Source organism: Mustelus asterias, chromosome 6, assembly GCF_964213995.1.
Source record: "Mustelus asterias chromosome 6, sMusAst1.hap1.1, whole genome shotgun sequence".
NCBI lineage: Eukaryota > Metazoa > Chordata > Chondrichthyes > Carcharhiniformes > Triakidae > Mustelus > Mustelus asterias.
In genome coordinates this window covers 52,996,205-53,019,252 of record NC_135806.1, presented here as the reverse complement: position 1 = coordinate 53,019,252, position 23,048 = coordinate 52,996,205, and the positions used below count along the sequence as shown (strand labels likewise).

General features: G+C 42.4%; 1 protein-coding gene across 1 annotated transcript in view; it reads left to right on the top strand.

Annotated features, from left to right (window-relative positions):
• Positions 1 to 22,209, top strand: part of LOC144494658 (doublesex- and mab-3-related transcription factor 1-like) — a 142,823-nt gene extending 120,614 nt beyond the window's left edge. The window contains 1 exon segment of the mRNA XM_078213862.1: positions 22,061 to 22,209. Coding sequence (XP_078069988.1) covers positions 22,061 to 22,209 — 149 coding nt within the window.
• Positions 22,210 to 23,048: the final 839 nt, after the last annotated feature.

Here is a 23,048-nt window from a genome sequence, read left to right as displayed (position 1 = left end):
ATCTCACAGTAATTCAGCAGACAGTTTTCCTCCGTGTCTGATTTTGTTTCCTATTTGTATGTAAAATTAACATGTGTCTTTTTGCCTCGTGGAAGAAAATATCTTCAATTAAGAGAACTGGACAGTGGAAAAATTACTCTGCTCTTTGATACAATTTTGGCCGAGGAGCAGCAAAAGCCTCACCATTTGGGCAGTTTTATCTGAGATTTTTGCCAATGAAGTTATAGCAAACAAACAGGAAAGTCTCTGTGGCTATTCATGGTGGTTAGCAGGCTGTTTGATTGTGATGGGGGCTGGTGGGTGATGGGGGTCACCGTGACGTAACCTGATGCTGTTCCGATCTGAAAACCACATACAAGCTCAGAGGGATCTTAGAGTAATTAATCACAGATCCCTGAAGTCAAAAGCACATGAATAGGATAGTTAAGAAGGCATATGGGACACTTGCTTTGGGATTTAGTGGTAGTTATTGTCAGTGCAGACTTAATGGGCTGAAGGGCCTTTCACTTTGACTGTGACTCTAAGCTCAGATCATGTAGCAAGCCTTCGGAAACTGTGGGCGAGATTTTACGGCCTTGCTTGTCCCGAAACCGTAAAATCCCAACCAAGGTCAACGGACCTATCTGTGCTCCACCCCTTACCGGTTCCAACTTTTGTGGCAGGCGGGGCAGTAAAATTCCAGCCAGTGTGCTGGGAGCAAAACTTAAAATGCTCCGATGAACTGACATTTTAGTATTGGACACACTCATCTATTTTTTTTTTGGAGAAGTATATTTTTTGTGCAGTCAAGATTGCATTATTATCACAGTCACCTTTGCATGTAGAATCTGGGATGAAATTGATTTACACCAATAATGAAGAACAAGCTCATCATGGATTAGATCATAGCCTGTTTTTTTTCTGTACCTGATTTTGCTTTCATTCAAAGTCAATCTGCTGCCACCAGTTTTCTGTCTGGTAGTGAAAGTTAAAATCTACCCGCCTAATCTCCATCTACTCCCTTTATTGTGTTAGCAAGCTAACTGGGAATTAGACATAAACCATTGTGCTAGCATTTTGTATGGCAATAACAAAGAAGATCAGTTCAGAGTATTTAGAACACCTGCCTGCTGGAGAGTTCAAATAACTATTTACATTTCTCATATTATTCAGGCTTGGAAACTAAACCTTAGTGCCTTGTCCACTTTTGTAAACATTTTTAATGTTGGACATTGAATTCATTATATTTTCAGGTAAATTGGTATTAATGCTCCTTTGATATTGTGCCCTACTATGTCTCATTAATTTCATTTCATCACAGCTATACACTATAAAATCAGTAGCATATGTTAGTTAATTTTAATAAGTTGTTAGCCTATTTGAATGTGGAACCTAAGCCAGACCTAAAGTGAATATCAGTAACAAACAATTCTGGAAATGTGACCCTATTACTCTCCTCACAGCACTCCTCCCCCCACTTTTGATTCAACATTGTGGCTGAACATTGCATTTAAGTACAACTTAATTTCTTATTGCTGGCGAGATCCCGGTCTCAGTTGTGCTGGAGTAGCACTAAGTGGATACCAGTTACCTCTCAGTACAGTTGGGAGAGTTGTATCACAGATCACTGTTATGTACCGCCAGATAAGTAACTCAAAGAAGTCCAACCATGATGACAGGCTATTCTGGGGCTCAGATCATGCTGGCTAGAGATGTTGGAAGAATGGACTTGTGATGGCATCCCGAGAGTTACCAAGGATTAAATCTGAACTTTGCACTGGGACTTTAGTGTGTTAAACCTGTTAGAATCTTAAAAGACCCCAGTGAATGAATCACATTTTTTAACAGAATAACTTACAGCTTCCTTTTTTTTTGCGTTAGATGCATTAGTGATAGAAAAGTTGAATTCAGTTCATTTATCCCTTTGAATAACAAGGATTTGAGCAAGGGACACTATAATCCAATACCACTCCATTTTTGTCAAATGTGTACCTAAAGTTTTAAACAAGGTTTTTAGGATTTGGAATCAGCACTGTGGCTCTATATTAGAAGTAGCTAATAATTAGGAAATCCATTAGCAAATTATATTTTTATGCAGAGGATCTACCATAAAAAATCAAAGTTAGTGGGATAGGAAAACATTATTTATTTTCTTGTCTTCCCTCCATCAACTCTAATCTTCACAAATGGCTCTCCTTTGTTCTCAGAATGCACAGTGGGCTTAGAGCAGCCCACATCATTTGACAACATCAAGTAAGTAGAACTCCACAGATATTTTATTTAAATAAAGAGCAATAAAGCTTCCCTTTCAGAACAGGAGGATAAATTAGTGATCAGTGGAAGCAGTGCAAATGGTATGCAATGATCTCCGCTACTGATTCTAGGACCTCTTACTCAGTAAGACTCCACCAGAATCATATCTCACAAAAGTTCACCTTATTGAGTTTGATCTGCTCCATAATTAGTTTAAAAATCCATGTATGTGGCTATTAGAATTCACTCAGTGCCTCTGGCTAAGACTTGTTTAGTAGTTTCCTAGTGAGAGGTAGTTCAGCATCTTTCCAAACATCTCTCATGACATTTAATGTGGCGAGTGTTTATGTATTTTCCCTTTTGCCAAATCTAGTCTTAAGTCAGGCACCCCTCTCCAGCCAAGAGAAAAAGCTGCAGACCTGCATCCATGTCTCTAATTAAAACAAAAGGTTAAAAACTAAGACTAAAACTTTATTGGGTAGTTTAGCCTGTTGTCGGTGAACTTTTTAAATTTTGGTTTGTGCTGGTTGCATTTATACAGTCGTCGGTGTGAAGCCAAGATGGTGTGACTGCTGCTTCTCCAGTAAAGTGTCATGAGACCTTTAGTGACATGAAAAGTGCTGTATAAACGCAAGCTACATGTTAGCATCAATGCGGAAGTGTCAATTAAAACTTGATTAACCAGTGGCAAATCCAGATTTACGAAATAAACCTTTTCACCTGGTCAGGGCAAACAGGGCTGTTTTTATCTTTGGATATTCATTAGACGTGACTGCAGAAAATCTGCCATCCATTATGTATCTTTCCCAATCGAGATATTTCCAGGCAGTTGATAATGTCACCCACTTTACAAAATCACCCAAAGTTAAAATTACCCCTCCAAGACTCAAAATTGACACGATTTGAAGGGGGAAAAAATTCAGCTGACAGCAAACGATTAATTTTCTTGGTTTGTTTTTAAACAAAGTGGCATGGTCAAGTGATCGTTGAAAAATAAAGACGAAACAGCCATATGTTTAGTAAAGGATGCTTTTCTAAAAGTTGGGTGAGTTTTTCTGTGTAAATTAAATCTGCATTCTATGTTACAACTCCCACACGTTAAGCAGCTGGAGGCAAATGTTGTGCAGCTTGTTTCTGTGTCACCATGCCACTTTGACTACTATACTGATGAGCAATAATGTGCTAAATACAAGATAATTGTCAGCGACAACAATATGTGATCTCGTAACACCATATCAGGGTCTCCATTAGCTATATAACCTGAGGCAATTGCCAGACCTGGCAGACACTAAGCTTTATTTGAAGTGCATTGTTTGGTCAATATTTTTTTTAAGCCTGTATTTCTAGATGTAAGCAGGACTGGTTGATAAAATGGAGCAAGGTGGAGGTCACTAACCATTAATTGCCCTTTGCCCTCTACATGATAATTTCCTTTAGCGTCCAATCCACATTAACTGATTCTTGAGTTGTTGGCTTTTACGTGCTTATGGATCAATGTAATTGTTTTGGACAACATCACTGGGAGACTGTCATTAGAAATTAACCAAAGCCAGCTCAAGCATGTAGTTTACATTACAGCAAAAATACAAGTAAAATGGATGACATTAATTGCATTTAAGGGGCTGTGTTGGCTTATCAGGCATTTGGGTGGGCATGCAGCGAGTGTTCAGAACAAACTGAATGTTTTTCTTTCGCAGAGTGTGTACAAATGTGTATGTGTACAGCGGGTGGGGGACAGTTAAAATAAAATTACTCATGAACTGCCTGAAAGTGAATTAGATATATTAACATCGGCTTGCCTGTGTCATTGCACAGACTGTATTCTTGTTTTAATTTTTATCCTAATCTATTTTATTTACTTTATGCTGTCATGTCCTCCTGATTGATTCCTGCAGTAACCTTTCATTATGATGTAGAATTCTAGCCTCCCAGTTACTCTTAGTGGGCGTCAAAGGGCGAGGAATTAGATTTTTCTTTCATTTTGACTGATGTAAAACAGTTTTATGACAACAATCATAAGAGTTACTGGGGCTTTTCAGATGAATGTTTGTATTACCCACCAGTGTGGGATGACACCTCACCATTATTGAATTAATTTGTTTTCCTGCTGCTGTTTAACTGAGTATCAAAATAACTTGTCACAAGAAATGGCTATTATTAGCCGCAAAAACTGCAGCACAAATCAGCAGGGCTGTATACCGGATACACAGGGCTGATCTGCAGGGGCATGTGGGTTTGGGAGAAATGGTGGGTTTAAAACTGGTGACTCTGACAGCCCATCAAGAACCTGATTCCAATCCATTAACTTGCTCATTTGGCTCCATCACAATGGGCTGCCTGTGCACAACCCCCTTGGGAAAGGTGGGTTACCTATTTCCATTTACTAATCATTTAATTAGGGTAATATTGACATAGGGCTCACTTTTAACGTTGGGTCCAGAGATTTCCTGGCTTCCTGAAAGTGGAAGGCAAATCCACAGCAGCCTTTTGTGGATTTGAAACAATCTCAGTCCAAGACGTCAAAGGATACCCACTACTCAGTTAGTTTCTTACTTGCCAGTGAGAAAAGGGTTATTCATTTTCACTAGGAAGTTTCTTTGTGCACTCTTTACAAAAAGTTAGAGCTTGTGAGATTGGATGCAATATACAAACGAGGACTGAGCATTGGTTAACGGACAGTAAACAAAGTGGGAATAAATGGGTCATTTTCAGTGTAACTCTGAGGGTGCCACAAGGATCACTGGTAGGACTTCAGCTATTGACAATCTCTATTAATGGCGTAGATGAGGAAACTGAGTGTAATGTACCCATGTTTGCTGTTGATGCAAAACTAGACAGGAAAGTAAGCTCTAAGGAGTTGCAAAAAGACGCAGGCAGGTTAAGTGCGTGAGCAAGAATGTGGCAGATAGGATATAATGGTGAGAATTGTGAAATTTTCCACTTTGATAGGAAAAATAGGAAAATAGAATATTTTTAAATTGGTCAGAGGCTGAAAATGTTGGTATTCAGAGGAACTTGGATGTCCTTAGGCAGAAATTTCCCCTCAAAAAAAACTATTGGGAGAAATTTCTGGACTGTCAGGGGTGTTCCAGGCTGCAATCATTCCACACCCAGTCACTTTGGGAGAGTGGTGATTTGTTTGCACGGGTGGCATAAACATGCCACTGAGCCCGGCTGCAGAGCACTCAGGCACCGTTTCGCAAAGGTGCCCCGATCTCTCGGCGCACTGGGAGACCCTTTCCCTCCCCCACCCCCTCCCCAACACGGGTTGCCGGCATTGGGGCCCTCCCGATCGGTCCCCCTGACTGACCCCGAATGCAGCCCCCTTCATGCTCCAACCCTGCATGGCGCCCCCACCCTGTCATAGCCCTCATTCAGTAATGGATAGATTATTGGATATTAAGGGAATTAAGAGATATGTGGATAATGTGGGAAGGTGGATTTGAAATAGAAGATTAGCCAAGATTTGATTGAATGGCAGTGCAGGCTGGAAGTGCTGAATGCCCTATTCCTAATTCATATGATCTTGCTTGGAATTCTTCGGCCGTTTACGCTGGCGGGATTTTCTGGTCTTGCTGCAGTGAATGGAGTTTTGCCTGAGCACCAAATTCTCTGTCATCGCTTGTGGTGGTGGGGTGGGAATGACCAGAAAATTCTGGTCCTTGCGTGCAATTTAAAGGTCACTTCCTATGCTTTGGAGGTTTCTGTATCATTTCAGGATGCTTATATTACCTTAGATTGGACCTCAGATGAGGCCCAATATGATCAGCAACAGAACATGTACCTGACAGCTACTCACAGACTTCAGGTTTCACAGCAGAGAGGTGCAGCTCACAGGAGCGCTATCCACATATCAGAGTCTACAGTCAGATAATGAGTTTCCTTGACGTGTCTAGTGTCTCAGGAGGCTCAGGACATCACGTAAGATGTCAGACATCTGCGGCATCCTAGAAGATGCACCTGGTGACCTCACATGACCACTGCCTGTCCACTGCCCTCAACTTTTTTTCCTCCTGATCCTTTCAGACTCTTCCCAGATGAATGTAGGATCCTTCAATCAGCCGCACACAAATTCACAAGACATGACTGATGGTAAATTTGCCATGGTGGTAATTATGTCAGCATAGCCCCCGATGATGCGAGGAAGAGTGAATGGGCACTTGGCTTTGTGGCTCTACTTGGACTCCCACAATTGCAAGGCACCATTGATTGCACATACATGGCAAAACAACCATACGTTTTCATCAAGCACAACTCCATCATTGTGCAGCAACCATAAACATATTGCCATGCAAGTGTGTGCAAGTTTACTGGGCAGATGAAATGGTGCTGTTGTTCTCCAGAAATCCAAGATGTCTGATCAATCTCTTCGTTTCTGGAAGCAGATTTAATGGGTGGTTGTCAAATGTGAAGGAATCCTCTGCAAACTTGATTCATGATATGTGCCAGAAATCTAACCAAATCTAAAACGCAATACTGCTACATTAAATGCCACATCACCAGATGTGCAGTTGAACTGGCATTCGGCATGCTGAAGATGTACTTCCAATGTTTTGACAGATTTGGAGGATCCTTCAGTATGTACCAGCCAGGGTCGCCAGAATGCGCACTGCACAACATTGGCACAGCAGCAAGCTTCGTTGTGCAAGTAGAACAACTTGAACAGCTCAAATGCTCCTTCGACAATTCGGTGGTTGGATACTGAGCGCTATGCATTCCCGGCTGCTCACATTAATAATGCAAGGTTCACTTAGCTTGCACCATTGCACCAATATCGCTAGAAAGTGCAAAAGCTTCTCTTGTCCATTATCCTTCCTCAATGCCACTGACTCAAAGCAGTTCTACAATTTACCAACTACCCTTCAATATCCCCCCCATTGGTGCCTTTCAACCAATGTTCTCACATTCATAAACAAATTACAGGCCACTCACCACCCAGCACTCAAGAATGGACAAGACAGATAGGTGCTGAAAAGTAACATGCTAAATAAGGAACAAAAACTTAGCAAACTAGCATTTTCTCAGGCACCCATTTCCATCCCATTGTGCAACTACATAGCCTTACTCTTCCCTTTTCTGCTAATCTGATGTGACTTCCCTGAGGCTTCAGCAGTGATAGAGGCAGGCTGTCCCGATCCCTGCTCTGATTACTGAGACGCCTTTGGCTGATGTCCTTTGCATTTTGGAGGTCATTAAAGCCCTACCAAAGACTACTTCATCTACGCCTACGCAGGAGCAGATCTGGCCATCAGGAGACAAGCCAGCATATAAGGTACTGACTGAATGGTGGGCTGTGGATGAGAAGAAAAGTGCTTTGAGTAAAGTCCCCACTCCCATGTCTTACTTCAACCCTCCCTGCTGCACTTGACTGCTACTGTGTACTGAAGAACACTTGAATGCAGATCAATGCTGCTCCACAAGGCCAAGACTAAGGTATCTGATAACCTGTAAATGGTGCCAGGCATGTTGGTATCCAGGGTCAGTACGGAGCACATCTCAGTCCATTGTGTCTATGGTCCTCAGAAGAAGATATCAACTCAGTAACCTGTGACATCACCTCTTCACGTTTGAGGTGCACTGTGTAGTTGTGGTTGGTTTACTTTGAAGGCTTATCAATGCATGGCATGTTATCTGCTGCTCAGCGATTCTCCTTTTCATCGACAATCCTTGGGTGCAGCATCTGTACGCAACAGAGCTTGGAGAAGGCTGAATCCTCTGACACAAATTCCCCATTGCTGACCGTGTCTTCACCATTTGCTCTTGCTCATTTGTGAAGAGTGTAAAAAGCAGCTACCGGATTACTTGCCCAACTGAAGTGTGAGGATCTGAACTGGTGCACGGTCTGCCTGATTCCTGTGATGGTGTACTCTCGGAAAGACTTAGCTTCGCTGAGAATTGTCATCAATGACCTCCACTAATTGCTGATACACATTTGAAGGCCTGCGGGAGATAAAATACATGAATTGGTCCCAGTGAGATGTTACAAGTTATCATTATCAAGGTTGTATTTCACTTGCTGTTGAAATCAAGTCAATATGATTGAGTGCCAAATGACGTGGGTGGCTTTTATTTAAATGTGTCACCAGCTGGGAACTCCCTGTCTCCTACCACCAACCCGCTAGGGTTGCCAAAACATAGAACAGTACAGCACAGAACAGGCCCTTCGGCCCACGATGTTGTGCCGAGCTTTATCTGAAACCAAGATCAAGCTATCCCACTCCCTATCATCCTGGTGTGCTCCATGTGCCTATCCAATAACCGCTTAAATGTTCCTAAAGTGTCTGACTCCACTATCACTGCAGGCAGTCCATTCCACACCCCAACCACTCTCTGCGTAAAGAACCTACCTCTGATATCCTTCCTATATCTCCCACCACGAACCCTATAGTTATGCCCCCTTGTAATAGCTCCATCCACCCGAGGAAATAGTCTTTGAACGTTCACTCTATCTATCCCCTTCATCATTTTATAAACCTCTATTAAGTCTCCCCTCAGCCTCCTCCGCTCCAGAGAGAACAGCCCTAGCTCCCTCAACCTTTCCTCATAAGACCTACCCTCCAAACCAGGCAGCATCCTGGTAAATCTCCTCTGCACTCTTTCCAGCACTTCCACATCCTTCTTATAGTGAGGTGACCAGAACTGCACACAATATTCCAAATGTGGTCTCACCAAGGTCCTGTACAGTTGCAGCATAACCCCACGGCTCTTAAACTCAAACCCCCATTAATAAAAGCTAACACACTATAGGCCTTCTTCACAGCTCTATCCACTTGAGTGGCAACCTTTAGAGATCTGTGGATATGGACCCCAGGATCTCTCTGTTCCTCCACAGTCTCAGAAGACTGCAGATTGTGGAGGAACAGAGTCCTCCACAGGACTCTGTTCCTCCACCTTTGACCCTGTAATCCACATTTAAATTAGTCCTACCAAAATGAATCCCCTCACATTTATCAGGGTTAAACTCCATTTGCCATTTTTCAGCCCAGCTTTGCATCCTATCTATGCCTCTTTGCAGCCTACAACAGCCCTCCACCTCATCCACTACTCCACCAATCTTGGTGTCATCAGCAAATTTACTGATCCACCCTTCAGCCCCCTCCTCTAAATCATTAATAAAAATCACAAAGAGCAGAGGACCAAGCACTGATCCCTGTGGCACTCTGCTAGCAACCTGCCTCCAGTCTGAAAATTTTCCATCCACCACCACCCTCTGTCTTCAATCAGACAGCCAGTTACCTATCCAATCGGCCAACTTTCCCTCTATCCCACACCTCCTCACTTTCATCATAAGCCGACCATGGGGGACCTTATCAAACGTCTTACTAAAATCCATGTATATGACATCAACTGCCCTACCTTCATCAACACACTTAGTTACCTCCTCAAAAAAATTCAATCAAATTTGTGAGGCACGACTTAGCCTTCACGAATCCGTGCTGACTTTCCCGGATTAATCCGCATCTTTCTAAATGGTCGTAAATCCCATCCCTAAGGACCTTTTCCATCAATTTACCAACCACCGAAGTAAGACTAACCGGTCTATAATTACCAGGGTCATTTCTATTCCCTTTCTTAAACAGAGGAACAACATTCGCCATTCTCCAGTCCTCTGGCACCATCCCCGTGGACAGCGAGCACCCAAAGATCAAAGCCAAAGGCTCTGCAATCTCATCCCTTGCCTCCCAAAGAATCCTAGGATATATTTCATCAGGCCCAGGGGACTTATCGACCTTCAGTTTATTCAAAACTGCCAGGACATCCTCCCTCCAAACATCTATTTCCTCCAGCCTATTAGCCTGTAACACCTTCTCTTCCTCAAAAACATGGTGAACACTGAAGAAAAGTATTCATTCATCACCTCGCCTATCTCTACTGACTCCATACACAAGTTCCCACTACTGTCCTTGACCGGCCCTAACCTCACCCTGGTCATTCTTTTATTCCTCACATAAGAGTTCCTCACCAAAAGTGCTCTGATCTCCAAAACTACCTCCTCTGCACTTGTCAGTCATGAAATGTTTTATAGTCCCATTCTGGGTTGCTCCTTCTCCGTGATTTCTATTGCAAGGAGGTTAAAAAAAAGAGATCTCTGGCCGAATTTAGTGGCATATATTCATTCAGTGAATGGTGTGAATTTGGGAAGAAAACTGAGGAAAAGGCATGACACTACATAAGGTAGAGAGATGAGTGGATGGGGATGTGAGCAAGTACAGATAAAGAGTGATAAATACTGCAAGATAAGTGGGGGTGAGGAGTGATGTGCTTCAGTAGGCTTGGGAAGGCAGAGTGAGAAGTTGAGGTGATGAGCACAGCAGCATGTAGGCAAATGTGTCACTATGCCTACTTTTCCTGAAGTGTATAGGTCATTAAAATGCTTAGTGTGGAAAATCCATGAGATTCACAGTATGCTCTTGTTGCTGACCTCCACTGCTAGCTCCAATCATGGTCTCTACTGTAGGCTTCTTTTTCTGGTTAATAGGAAAGATCTGTTTGAGACTCTGTAGCACATCCAAGGAGGAGTCACTACGGTACAGCTTTAGCTTGCATAGATTCCATTCTGCCATTAGATTATATGCTAAGTATCCGGAGTGGGACTTTAGTCCATAACTTTCTGACCCAGAGACAAGTATTTCCAATGAGCCAAGGCTGAAATCAAACTTGTCCACACTGCTTGGGTATAATGCTTCCGAAGGATGGCAAATCATAGAACATAGAAAAAATACAGCACAAACAGGCCCTTCGGCCCACAAGTTGTGCCAGTCATGTCCCTACCTACCTAGGCTTATATATAGGCTTACCTATAACCCTCAATCCTGTTAAGTTCCATGTACTCATCCAAAAGTCTCTTAAAAGACCCTATCGAGTTTGCCTCCACCACCACTGACGGCAGCCGATTCCACTCACCCACCACCCTCTGAGTGAAAAACTTACCCCTGACATCTCCTCTGTACCTACTCCCCAGCACCTTAAACCTGTGTCCTCTCATAGCAGCCATTTCAGCCCTGGGAAAAAGCCTCCGAGAATCCACCCGATCTATACCTCTCAACATCTTGTACACCTCTATCAGGTCACCTCTCATCCTTCGTCTCTCCAAGGAGAAAAGACCGAGCTCCCTCAACCTATCCTCATAAGGCATGCCAACCAATCCAGGCAACATCCTTGTAAATCTTCTCTGCACCCTTTCAATCATTTCCACATCCCTCCTGTAATGAGGCGACCAGAACTGAGCACAGTACTGCAAGTGGGGTCTGACGAGGGTCTTATAAAGCTGCATCATTATCTCCCGACTCTTAAACTCAATCCCTCGATTGATGAAGGCCAGCACACCATACACCTTCTTAACCACCTCCTCTACCTGCGAGGCCGATTTAAGAGTCCTATGGACCCGGACCCCAAGGTCCTTCTGATCCTCTACACTGCTAAGAGTCTTACCCTTGATATTATACTCCTTCATCCCCTTTGACCTGCCAAAATGGACCACTACACATTTATCCGGGTTGAAGTCCATCTGCCACTTCTCCGCCCAGTCTTGCATCCTATCTATGTCACGCTGCAGCTTCTGACATCCCTCCAAACTATCCACAACACCACCAACCTTCGTGTCATCGGCAAACTTACCAACCCATCCCTCCACTTCCTCATCCAGGGGTCATTTATGAAAATGACAAACACCAAGGGTCCCAGAACAGATCCCTGGGGCACTCCACTGGTGACCGATCTCCATTCAGAAAAAGACCCATCTACAAGCACTCTCTGCCTACTGCAGACAAGCCAGTCCTGGATCCACAAGGCAACAGCCCCTTGGATCCCATGCCCTCTCACTTTCTCGAGAAGTCTTGCATGGGGGACCTTATCGAACGCCTTGCTGAAGTCCATGTAAACCACACCTACCGCTTTTCCTTCGTCAATGTGTTTCGTCACATTTTCAAAGAACTCCACCAGGCTCGTAAGGCACGATTTGCCTTTGACAAAGCCGTGCTGACTACTTTTGAGCATACTAAACTTCTCTAAATGTTCATAAATCCTGTCCCTCAGGATCTTCTCCATCAACTTAGCAACCACTGAGGTTAGACTCACCAGTCGGTAATTTCCTGGGCTATCCCTATTCCCTTTTCTTGAATATAGGAACCACATCCGCAATCCTCTGGAACCTCTCCCGTCTCCATCGTCCTCTCCCGTCTCATACTGATATAAAGTTCATAAAGTCATAAGAGGTAGGAGCAGGAGTAGGTCATTTGGTCCATAGGGTCTGCTCTGCCATTCAATAAGATGATGGCTCATCGGACTGTGGCCTGAACTCCACTTTCCTGCATGACCATCAAAACCCTCAACTCCCTTGTAGATTGAAAATCGAACTCAATCTTGAATATATTCAGTTACACACTCTCCTGTGCTCTCTGTAGAAGATAATTTCAAAGACCAATGACCCTCTCGGAGAAGAAATTCTTTCTCAGCTCAATCGTAAATTTTTAAACTGCGTTCCATAGTTCTAGATTCCCCCATGAGGGGAAATATCCTCTCAACATCTACCCTGTCAATGCCCCTCAGAGTCTTACATGTTTCAATAAGATCACCTCTCATTCTACTAAACCTCAATGAGTGTAGGCCCAAGAGCTTTGTGAACTTTCTCTGAACTCTGTGCTGTGCAAGTATGGTAAGGTGACCAAAACTGTACATAGTACTCTAGGTGTGGTCATACCAATGTCTTTGTACAGTTGTAGCAAGAATTCACTTTTATATTCCATCCCTCCTGCAATAAAAGCCATCATTCCATTTGCCTTCTGAATTGCTTGCTGTATCTGCAAGCTGACTTTTTGTCATGTTTTGTGAAGTTGTATGAGTGATAAACCTTCCAATTCTTCATGAAAATTGGAATGCCCCGAGTGTGGTGCCTACATTGCACTGAAACCATCTTGGCTTCAACCATTGATTATATATTTTTTTTTAAGTAGGAGAAATGTTTCTTTGGTGTTCCAGTTCTCTTCCCGAACCAAGTGGTGCACTAAGGCAGACTTTTGTCTGTTCCTATAGCTAGTAATTCCTGGAACAGGTCGCTAGTCTGTCACCAGAGACTTTTTACAGCATGATAGGGGCACCACAAACGTGGCTGATTAGGAGGCACGTTGGAAGGATTTGCAGGTTGACACCAGTTGGCTGTAATAGGAACGCACCTTCCTTGGCCATCGAGCTCTGGCTCAGAGGTAGGGACACTACCTACTGTGCCACAAGACCTCCTTCATTGGTACTGGTTGGACTGTATCTTCCCAAAATGAAGAATGATCTTCTACTGAATGAACAGACTACAATATTTTGGTACATTGCTATTTCTCTGTCTATTCTATCTATGAACACAAATGCTGCTTAAATTGAGCATCAAAGGTTCTTTTTGTCTTTACAAGCACACAACAAATGTGTGGACCCAATGCCTTTTATATCTTTTATATAGTGGAGTAGCCCTGTAAACTGTTCAGTTCTGTTGGAGAGTCCCTTGACACTAATTTACATTGCATGGTAGAATGCAGATAATCAAACATAATAAACTGACACTTACACCAAAGTGCTGTATTGACTGTGGTGATTTAGCTCCATTCAAAGCACCCTACTACCTGTGCACTTTGCTAATTGCATCATAGATTTCCTCTTAATGAACACAAGCCAAATTAACAGCAGAGCATTAATGTACCTGTGAGCATTAATGTACCTGTGCACTATGATCATTTGTACGGGCAACACAGCCAGAACCTCATGCATTTAGCTACACAAACATTATTGTTAAATGATTGGCTGCTTGCAATTGTTGACAGATTGCAGTCGTATGGGAGTCCGAGGATGAAACCAATCAGGAAGTTAATGAGGAGAAAAATTACCACTGTGCCTGCTCCATAATTACATTTATGCTGGGCAAGAATAGGGGGTGTGGGTGGATTTGAACTCAGCTGTTATTTGTAAAGGTTAGGTGGGTCAAGAACCCTTCAATTGGTTCATGTATCTTCCGTGGCTGGTAATCTGATAGGTTATTATGGCTCAGGAATATCATGGCTTGGCTACTCTCAATTTTAGTGTTTTTATTGTGGTCTTCATGCAGTTATAGGCCGCACACAAAATGTGGCAACATTTCAAGGTACTGAGTCAATTTGTATGGTTTATTTTATTTGACAGTTGCGGTGAAATTCTCTTTTATTTCATGAAATTAAATTTAAAAATAACAAGAACCCAGTTGGAATAATTATCAATTTTAATTCACCCGCTGTGCTAAGAAATTTGAGGAATGTGATATTCCTTTGCTTTAAGTAAGATTGGGATTCACTAATGTAATATCGGAGAAAGTGGTCAGTAAGTGATAATAATGCGTGCTTTCTACTGCCTGTCGTTCTGTTAGTTTTTCCCCACTCATCCTCCCCCCACCTTCACCTTTTGAAAACGTGGGGGGAGGAATTCAACTTGTACCGATTTGCAGTACCAAATGGTTAACACATTGAGGATGTCAGCGAGAGGCTTGAGCTTGTTTCAGCATTGGACCCCAAGTGAATGAAACAGGCGGGCTGTGGATGCCTTTGATGCATTCTGATGTAGCTTGTTGTTCTGGGCTTCAGCATTTGCGGCTGGCTCGAATGACGAGTTGGCCCGCAGGTAAGGAGGGTCTGCGTCTGGGCTGCCAAGGCCTTCGGGCAGATTCTTGGGTGGGGTGAGGTGATGTGGAGAGGACCAAGAACAAGCCAGCAACAATCCGCTTGTGCTCTTCCTGGGCACTGCAGAAATGCAACTCATTAAAGATTTGCTGGTTGTATTTAACAGTAGTCTCTTTAAGAGGTGCTGGTTAGGGTGCCTGAACAAGAATGATTAGGCACAGGAGGCACGGCACAGACTTCACCCACTTGTATGCCAATTTCATTTGGGGTCATGCAACCAGTCTTAAGATCTCTATTTGCATATGTAAGGTACATGGTACTGTTTGAGGCAGATCTGCTCGCACAAATGAAAGTTAGCAGCTTCACATTTGTCAGCTGGAATAAGTCCATGGTGATCTGGTATGGGAGATGGTAAACCAGAATTCATCCCAGATGGCAGTGAGGCCCAAGAACTGACGAGTAGCAGAAATGTGAATTAACTTTTTTGTTGAAATAAGTTTTTGTAATCATTAGTGTGAGGAATATTAGTGCTTTGAAGTGGAATGTTTTCAACTGTCAGACACTCAGCTCTTGTGTTGCATTGTTGGATGTAGAGTGCTGGCCCCATTCTGCCCATTGAAACATCATCACCCCAACCTCAGAAGAACATAATTTTCCACTCCAGCCTTTCCCTGACCTGAGTGAGAATGCTGGTCTGGTATGTAATTATTCACAGTTTTCTGCTGTAGGTGAAGATAGCCAAACCTAATTCACAAAAGGACCACTACTATCAAGATTTTTGTTCCAAATGTACTCGATTTCAGCCAAGTATCCTCTAGAAGTGAAAGGACCAGTACCTGGCACACTGTATGTGAATACCCAAACATAAATGAGCGATAGTTCCGATTCATCTAAAGGTTTGTGCTGATCATATGTTTTCCAAATATTTCCCTAAACCCAATATTTTAGGAGCAGTTTTTTTAATGACAGTGAAAAATGATTGTTTTTATTCTTTCTCACTCATGGAATTAAGTGAGCTGCCCTAGTGTTGGTCATTATCAGTGGAGGTTGTTGTATCATATAAGTTGAGTATTTTAAATCCAGTCACTCTGGATCCTAAATGAGTGTGAAGGGATATGGGGACAGGGAATATGTCAAAATAGTGAGATTTGTCAGTCACCAAGATTCTGTATTCTGTTTATCAGTTTATTGATGTGATAAATGTGTCAGTACTGCTACCCTAAATTAAAAATGTTCAGAAATCAAAAGAGAGCAGAAGTGGACAGAAAATTATTAGGATTTTATTTTGTTTGAATCTCCTATGATGTTCCTCACTGTAAGTCAGCAGAGAGCTGCTACATCTGGCCTCACCAGTCTGACCTCCGATCTCACTCTGCGGTCACCTCTTAGTCTCTTCCGGTCCTTTGATTACCCTCCTGTGCTGCTCACTGGTGCTAACTACTCAACAAGCAGGGGGCAGCTGTCAATGGGGCAATGATGATAGAAAGATCATAGAACCATAGGAAAGTTATAGTGCTGAAAGGCCATTCAGCCCATTGTGTCTATGCTGGCCAAAAAAAGAAACTGGCCATTCATTTTAATCCCACTTTCCAGCACCTAGCCTGCGGGTTACAGTACTTTAGGTAGCTTTTAAATGAGTTGAGCATTTCAGCCTCGACCACCAACTTAAACAATGAATTCCAGCTGCCTACCACCCTGGGTGAAAAAGTTTTTTCTCACGTTTCTTCTAATCCTTCTACAGCTCACCCTTAAATCTATGCCCCTTGATAATTGACCCCTCAGCTAGGGGAAACATGTCTTTCCTGTCAACCTTGGCTTGATCCCTCGTAATTTCTGACTTCAATTGGGCCTCATCTGTTCCAAGGAAAACAACTCTAACCTATTCAATCTCTCCTCTTAGCTGCAATTTTCAACCTCTGGCAGCATTCTTGTAAATCTCCTCTGTACTCTTTGCAGAGCAATTATGTCCTTTCTGTAATATAGTGAACAGAACTGTACACAAAATTCCAGCTGTGGCCTAACCAGCATTTTGTACAGTTCCAATATTACATCCCTACTTTTGTATTTAATACCTTGTCCATTAAAGGAAAGCATGCCATATACTTTTTTGCCCATCTGTCCTACCCCCTTCAATGACCTGTGAACAAGGTCTCTCACAAGAGATTGAAAGATGCAAATGAGACCAAAGGTTGTGAGGCAGGCTAGGAGATGGGCAAGAAAATGGCAAGGTGATACAGAGGAATGTTATTGCGACATTGTACCACTTTGCCAACTATTCAGATGGTTGCCGCATGCAGAAACACATGCTTGGATCTCCTTGATCATTAGAAAAGATATCATGGGAAATTGCATATCATGAAGGTCTACTAAAGAACATTTCATTGGAGCAGGTTTGTCTCACTGCTGTCTCAGCGAGGGGATTGTACATACTGCCGAGCAGAAGTGCTGTTTTAATGTGCAAAGGGAACCAAATTCGCGAGCTGCAGTTTATAACAGGGAGGAGGGCAGGGTGGACGGAAGATTCAGGTGGCTTAAATTGATAGAGAGTTGGACTTCCACCCATCACTTGGGAGGAAGTCCTGCCTTCGGGTGCTGCCAGCCAGTCCGATTGTCTGGCAGTGCCAAGATCTCAGTAGTTGGTACAGCCAGAACTACAACTAGTTCCAAGAGGAAGGCCCAATGGATCCTGGAAATAGGTACAGTCAAGGTATTGGGCCGGGTGGGTTTGGCCAGTTTGTTTAAGTTTATTTATTAGTGTCACAAGTAGGCTTACATTAACATTGCAATGAAATTACTGTGAAAATCCCCTAGTCGCCACACTCCGGCGCCTGTTCGGGTACGCTGAGGTTGGGGACAGTGGGTTTTGCAGAGCAAGTGGGTATGAAGAAAGCCAGGATACTATCTAAGGGGGTGACTTTGACGCGCAAAGGGCACTCCCTGAAGATAGTTTCTCTCCCACCTTTCACAATGACCAGGACTGGGTGCTCAACATTCCAGAGTACGCAATGTTCCAAGAGAACAGGCCAAAGGGGAAAGGAGGTGGGGGTAGCATTGTTAAGGAATGTTTCAGAGCAGTGCTGTGTCATGATATAAAGGCAGTGGATAGTGACGTAGAATCGTTTTGGGTTGAAATCATGGATAGCAGGGGAAGGAAGATGAGTAGGAGTAGTCTGTAGACACCAATAATGTGACTCAAGAAGTCAGTGCATAAATGGGGAAATATCAAGGGTATGTTTGAAGGAAACTGCAATTATCATGGGAGATTTTATTGATTGGACAAACCAAACCAGCAAGTGTAATATAGAAGAAGAATTAGTGGAATGCATCAAGGAATGCATTTTAGAGCAGTATGTTGTGGAACCTACCCAGGAACGGGCTATTTTAGATTTAGTTTTGCGTAACAAAGAAGTTAATAAGGGATCTTGTAGTTAAACATCCCCTAGGGGGTAGTGACCACAATATGATAGAATTCCAGACACAGTTTGTGGGTGAATGCCATAGGTCCGTAAACTGTGCCCTCAACTTAAATAAGGGCAATTATAATGGTATGAGGGAGGAGTTGTCTAAGATGAACTGGGTAAATAAGCTAAGATACAGGTCTTTTATTAGCTGAACCTGCAAGCTAACTTTCTGTATTATTGTATCAGAACTGTCTGAATTCTGTCTGAATCTCAACATTTAAAAGTTTCATGCCTTTTAAAAAATGTTTTGCTTTTAATTCTTACTGACAAAGTAAATAATCTCACACTTCCCCATCTCGGACACCTTGTTGTCCACTCATCTAACCAGTCTCTTTGTGTCCTCCTTGCACTTACCAATTTTAATGGTATGAAGGAGGAGTTGTCTAAGGTGAACTGGGTAAACAAGCTGAGATACAGGTCAGTAGCTGAGCAGAAATTCAAACAGCTGATCCAAAATGGTCAGCAGGAGTTTATCCCAATCAAAAAGAGGGATTCCGCAAGAAAAAGGCAAAATCCATGGTTAGCAAAGGAGGTTAAGGATAATGTTAAATTGAAAAGCAGGATATACAAAGTGACAAGGGATAGTGGAAGACCAAAGGACTGGGAATTTTTTGGATCCAGCAGCAAAAGACTAAAGCTCATAAGAAGGGCAAATATGAATTTTGAGAGAAAACTTGCATGCAGCATTTAAACAAACAGAGTTTCTGTGGACATATAAAAAGGAAACGGGCGGCGAAGGTAAATCTATTGAACGAGGTAGATGAATTGAAAACAGCAACCAAAGAAATGGCAGATATGTTAAATTAACTTTTGCATCAGTTTTCACTGTGGAAGACATTGCAACTTAAGATATCAGGTGGGCTGATTTCAAATAACATGGTAGAACTTACAAAAATCCCAATCACAAGCGACAGAGTATTAGAGAAACTCAAGGGGCTAAAGGCAGACAAGTCGCCAGGACCCAATGAACTGCATGCTAGGGTTTTAATGGAAGTGGCTACAGGGATAGTGGACCCATTGGTTGCAATTTTTCGTAACTCGTTAAATTCTGGGAGGGTACCGGAAGATTGGAAAACAGCCAATGTGACACACTTGTTCAAAAAGGGAGACAGGCAGAAGGTAGGGAACTATAAGCCAGTTAGTTTAACATCTGTTATTGGCAAGACGCTGGAGTCAATAATCAAATAGGAAATAGCTAATAATTTAGGAAAGCTGAATATAATCAAACCTAGTCAGCATGGTTTTAGGAAAGGCAAATCATATTTGACAAATTTGCTCGGATTCTTTGAGGATGTAACAGGAAGAGTAGATAGAGAGAAACCTGTAGATGTAGTGTATTTAGATTTCCAAAAGGCATTTAACAAGGTGCCACTTAAGCGGCTGGTGCATAAAGTAAAGGTCCATGGAATTGGAGGAAGTGTGTTAGCATGGATTGAGCACTGGCTGTCTGATAGAAAACAAAGTTGAAATAAATGGGTCCTTTTCAGACTGGAAAGATGTAACTAGTGGAGTACCATAGGGATCAGTTCTTGGTCTGCAGTTGTCCACTATTTACATTAATGACCTGGAGGAAGGACAGAATGTAAGGTTTCCAAATTTGCTGATGACACGAAGATAGGTGGAAGGGCAGGTTGTGATGAGGATATTGTGATTCTGCAACAGATAGATTGGGTGACTTGGTGAAAACATGGCAAATGGAGTTTAATGTGGGGAGGTGTGAGGCCATGCACTTCGGTTGGTCGGAGGAATGAAAAGGTAGATTATTATCTATTTGGGGAGTGAAGTACAGAAGAATCTAGGCATTCTAGTGCGTGAATCACAAAAATCTGGCAGGCAGGTCCAACAAGTAGTTAAGAAGGCAAACGGCAATTTGGCCTTTATTGCAAAGGGGTTGGAGTTTAAAAATAGGGAAGTTTTGTTGCAATTTTAACCTAGAAAGGATATAGTAACATTGGAGGCAGTCCAAAGGAGATTCACCAGGCTAATTCCTGGGATGAGAGGGTTGTCCTATTAAGAGAGACTAAATAGTCTGGATCTGTATTTCTTTGAGTTTAGAGGAGTGAGGGGTGACTTATTCAAACATATAAGATCCTGAGGGGGCTTGACAGGGTAGATGGTGAGATGTTTTCACTGGTCGGAGAGCCTCAGACAAGGGGACATAGCTACAAGATAAAGGGCTGTTCATTTAAAACTGAGGTGCATAGAAATTTCTTCTTGCAGAGGGTGGTGAATCTCTGAAATTCTCTGCCCCAAAGGGTAGCAGAGGCTGGATCATTAAAGTGGAGGTGGATAAATATTTGATAGATCGAGGAATAGAGGGCTATGGGGAAATGGCACAGAAAAGGAGTTGAGGCCGGCCGGCATAGATCAGCCATGATCGTATTGAACGGCCGGATAGGCTTGAAGGGCCTGGTGGCCCACTCCTGCTTCTATTTCTTGTGTTCTTGTGTTCCTTTCCGTACTTTTAAAAACGTTTTGAAAAAACAGCCTGCCCCACTGTCCACAGCAACCATATTATAGCATGGGCAGTGTATTATTGGGGTCAGTTCACATGGTAACAAGCTCAATTGACTCAATTATTTATTTACGTATGGCGGGTGAACTGCCGATTTTGACGCCATCTGCTTGTCATGTTATGGGGGCGAGTTCAGGGGTGGATGGAAAGAGGGTGGTTGGGCATCCGCCGAAAACACATCCGGCTGAGGCATATGAAATCCACCCCCACAACTCTGTTCCATTTGCAGTAGGCTGTATGTTAATTAACCTGATATATTGTAATTCTCATTTTAATGCAAATAATTAATATTGACAGTCATTGCATTCAAAACGTCAGTTATCATTCTACCTTGAACTCGGTTTGCAAACCCATATTTCTTGAAGAAGAAAAGAATGAAGACTCCAGGAAAACCAGTCATTACAATAGAAAGTAGCTGAGTTAATCGTCCTGCTAGCCAGTGACCAAATTTGTTGATGGTGACCAGAGGAAAGAGGAAGTGTGCTGATGATAAACAAAATTTCATCAGAAAAAGGGTTACTTTGAAATTACCAGTAAATTATATCTAATATAAAGTGGTAGCTCCCCTCACCACCACCCTCCTCCCCCCCCCCCCCCCCCAATATGTTAACTGTAGGCTTTCACCTCACCCAAGTCTATTTTTTTTTCAAATCTATCATGCTATGTTTTAGTGAAGTTCTTCTCTCGTAAAGATGCTAGTGCTGGGGAAGGGTACAATTTTCCCATTCAAGCCTTTATTGTCAGCACCAAGCATTCCAAGACCAGGTATTCCACAACCAGTTCAGAGAAAGTTTTTCTAACCGTAATGCGCCATAACCTGAACCACTGAACAGCACTCAATTTCCCACACACAGTCATCCTCTGTTCTCTGATTGAGATTCCTATTTAGTATTAGTTTTATGCAGCTGGTCCATATGCAGTCCATTCATAGACTAAGATTGCCCAACTTCACTCCACAGAAGACAGCAATCGCTGGAAGCTAGGGGATACTTTTATCCCATTTGTTTGGGGTAGATTTCACTCCAGACCCCAGATGTAAAAGGAAGGAGTTTTCTAACCCATTGGTCCACCAAGGATCTCTTGATTTGTAGGGTTTTTTTAGACATGTAACTTACCGAATGCGGTGTACATCTGATTTACATGTGGGTTAAAGCTATTTTTTCATGAAGTATCAGAGGCATGTAAAATATTAAACCAGGTTTTTACTATTTGTTTCATTGCAGTATTTTCACCTTCCAGTAGTCAGGACTCAGGTTTGATCTCTCTGTCCAGCAGCTCCCCTGTCAGCACCGGAAGCATTAAACAAGAGTGTGAATCTGTCACCGAGTCTGGCACCTTCTCTGTCGATTCCATTATTGAGAGTGCAGAGTGAGTAATGAGAGTGATGCTTAAACTGCTGGAATTACAAAGCATGAATCTGAAAAGAGTATTTTAGCATCTGCTAAAATGGAGAAAAACTGTTTTTGTTGTATTTCTTACACTGTTGTTGAATAGTTTCAAAAACTACAGTTCAATAAATAATGCCACAGCAATTAATTACTAACCCTTTGCCACCCTGACTGAAAGCATTACTTGATGGTGTATTTTTTGCCAGGCTGCATACACTGTTCTTTGGCTCTGAATTAACAGATACAAATTTTTACGCATCATGTGTACACATGGGCAGTCTAATTAGTTGTTGAACAATGGGCTGATTTTCAAAGGTCTGGCAACTGTATGGGCCATAACAGATTTTGTGATCTTTTTTGAACTGCAATTTGCATATGCGAGACTGAAAGCTTTACACATGCTCACAGATTGCACATTTTTTTGTAATCAAAGGCTATATAAAATTTATCTTGTCAAAATAAATCACTGTATAATTAGCAAGAACTGATCACTAAAGTCGTGACTTCGTATCAGGATTTGTCAGACTCTTTGGTAAGCATGGGTCAACCAAATTGGTTTGGCATCCAAATAAATGTCCACACCCCTCGATCTGTATTACATGTCATTCAGGTTTTCTTAATTTTTCTCAGGGCAAAATTGAAGTTGGATATTGAGATTTGATATGTTTTTTATTAAGTTCATGCATAAGCCATGAAATTTGCTATTTTTCACCCTAGCCAACCATGTGATTGAAATTCCACTGTGCAATATTAGTAGCATGTTCTCATGAAATTCCCCTGTTCTGCAATTTTAGTAAAGGTAGCAACTCATTACAAAAAAATG